The sequence below is a fragment of the Amphimedon queenslandica genome, unplaced genomic scaffold (assembly GCF_000090795.2).
Source record: "Amphimedon queenslandica unplaced genomic scaffold, v1.1 AMPQUscaffold_9887, whole genome shotgun sequence".
Lineage (NCBI taxonomy): Eukaryota > Metazoa > Porifera > Demospongiae > Haplosclerida > Niphatidae > Amphimedon > Amphimedon queenslandica.
The window spans coordinates 1867-4546 of NW_003549842.1; the positions used below are offsets into that span (position 1 = coordinate 1867).

General features: G+C 31.6%; 1 protein-coding gene across 1 annotated transcript; it reads right to left on the minus strand.

Moving 5' to 3' along the window:
- Nucleotides 1-53: 53 nt before the first annotated feature.
- Nucleotides 54-2674, minus strand: LOC109590533 (transient receptor potential cation channel subfamily A member 1 homolog). The gene is made up of 6 exons (XM_020006427.1): nt 2493-2674; nt 2303-2445; nt 1301-1524; nt 1110-1251; nt 802-898; nt 54-263 (listed from the first exon to the last, which is right to left on the minus strand). The coding sequence occupies exons 3-6, from the start codon at nt 1512-1514 to the stop codon at nt 54-56; spliced, it is 663 nt and encodes a 220-aa protein (XP_019861986.1). The 5' UTR covers nt 1515-1524; nt 2303-2445; nt 2493-2674.
- Between the last annotated feature and the right edge of the window lie 6 nt (nt 2675-2680).

The following is a 2680-nucleotide window of genomic DNA, read 5'->3' on the forward strand; positions in this document are numbered from 1 at the left end:
ACAAAATATATCCACTATACGATACTATACTCTGACAGACAGACAGACATTAACTATTTCACTAGTTGGCTTTGCCTTAATAACTTACATAAGATAGAATTTGGTGAAGGAACAGTAAGAGCAAATGACGTCAATAGAATCAAAAACAGAAAATAAAATATCAAATTACTATAATAAAGTATTTGCCCATATTTAATCCATTTTAAATCTAGAAGTGTCATAGCAAGTGGATGCTGCAATAAGTGAGCACTTGGTGAATTAGCCTATAAATAAGTATACCATTATACTAAATAAATAAATATACATACTTATGAATGTGTTTATATGTTAAGTGTATATAAGGACTATGTTGTGCCGATCATAATTTTTACAGCATTACTTCCTTGTTTTTCATACTATTCACTTTACCGGGTATGATAATACAAATCGATAGGTCTCCTTTCAGTACATATTAAAGTAGCTTGTGCAAACATTAATAACTTTGTTTCTAAAAAATCTGCACATGCACTACAGATTTTGTATACATGTAGCTACTTGGTTCATTATAATTATTGTAAATACTGTATAGGTTTTTCCAAGGAAATTATATTTCACAAAATCTGCAAAATTTTCAATTCATAAATTATGATTTCAGCAAAGAATTGTTTACATTGCATCTCATTACTGACTGGACTAGGGAATTTTATCAGGGAATTACTTAGAGCTACTTACATTGTATGTAGATATATAACAATTAATACATGGCTCCATAAAGAACATCATCCAAATAGTACATGTATCTTAATAAGAATCATAACTTACAAGAATATTCAGGCAATGATTCTGACTAGAGTAAGCTAATTGTGGAGTCCTTTCCATGCTATGTTTATTTCCTTGAACTTGATTAGTTTGATCTTCACTAGAAAATTATAAAAAAGCAGGCATGCACAGAAAACAAATTACTCATGCTACTTTGTGGTGGATCTATGTGACTCTTACAACTCTTAAAACTGTAACACTTAATATTCGAGGTATCATTTTCATTCTTTATATGCTAAATGCAGTCTTATATACAATGTACTAACAACCTTAACTGTACAGCTAAGAGGTTAATTTGGTGAAGACTATACCTATTTCTCCTTGATTTTTGTTCTGTTGCATGCTTCAAATCAAAATCTTCAAGAAACTCAAAATTAAAAGTAATCTTATAGTCACAATCAGTTGGTGATCCTTCTGTCTTATAGCAGCGATCAAAAACAACTTTAGCTACATCTATAAAAATGTATAAAACACTTATACATGCACCAGTGTATGTATTAACCTGGCATTCTCTTAATTATCTTTCTCATTGGAGTTGTAAATTGTGTAAGAAATTTGTCATCTTTTTTGCTAGAGGTTTCAATTTCACTGAGCTCAAACTCAACACTGTCAACAGGCTCTCTTTTACTGTTGCATGGGCAACATTTTTTAATATAAGACTCAACAGTAACATTACGTAATGCATCCTTCCACTTCACACTATTCACTAAAGCCATTGCAGCATCTCTAAATTAAAAAAATAATAATTATAATAATAAAATAAATTAATAATAAGGACACTTACATGTACAAAGCAAGTTTTTTTGTTAGTATTAAAAAAACTCTTACTAAACTAATAATGCATAACAGTTTGCTGTTTTTATTTTTATAAATTTAACATAAAAATAGCCAATTAACTGTTGCGTTATTGGAAATAATAATCAATGATATCATATGGGGGGGGGGGGTATATCCCATGCAAGGTTTTAATTTTGCTAATTTCCAGACTTATATATTTACAAAAATTTTATTTATGAAAATTATACTAATAATGGTCAGTGAAACAAGCGTATTAGTGTAAAAATATTCCTATAATTGTTTTCACCACCTTGCAAGTACAACTGGGTTATTATTAAGACTTATAAAGGTTCTATCTACCTTCTAATGCTTCTAGAGAAGTCTTTAGACAGTATCTCTATGTTCTTTCGCTGTTAGAAAGCTCATAACTTTGTCCCATGTGCAAGCCGCCATCTTGTTTGCCGTGACCACACCCACTTACGTAGCGTGGGCGGGTGGTTGCTAAGGCTTGTTATTTCTCCAATACAACATGTATAGAAGAAATGTAAGTGTTGACATACAAATATATATATATCGCACGTGGGTGAAATCAATTATAGGAACGACCTGGGGGCTTCGCCCCCAGGTCGTAAAAATGCCATGCAAAATTTCCCCTCACAAATAGGTTGAAGGGTGATTTCTGTGAAATATTTTCGCAAAAAAAATTGTACTATTCTCAGTGTCTCACTTATGTCCTTTCTCAACAGCAATATCAAGAGGATTAAAGCCATTCTTATCACATTTTTTATCAATGTTAGTAATGCCGTACTCCAGTAGTAATTCAACTACTCGTGCATGCCCCTCTTCACAGGCAATATAAAGTACAGTACGCTATAAATAATAGTAAAAAATAATGATCAATTAATACTATTTCTTACTCCATCATTATCAGTGCAATCAATAACTGCTTGCAATGAACCTCTTCTGAGTATCAGCTTTAAAATGTTTACAAAACCATTTTTAGCAGCAACCAATAGTGAAGGTAAGCCATTATCCCTCTTACTAGGCTCAAATACATTAGCCCCATGCTTTAGTAGGACATCAACAACTTCTGTATGATTTTTTT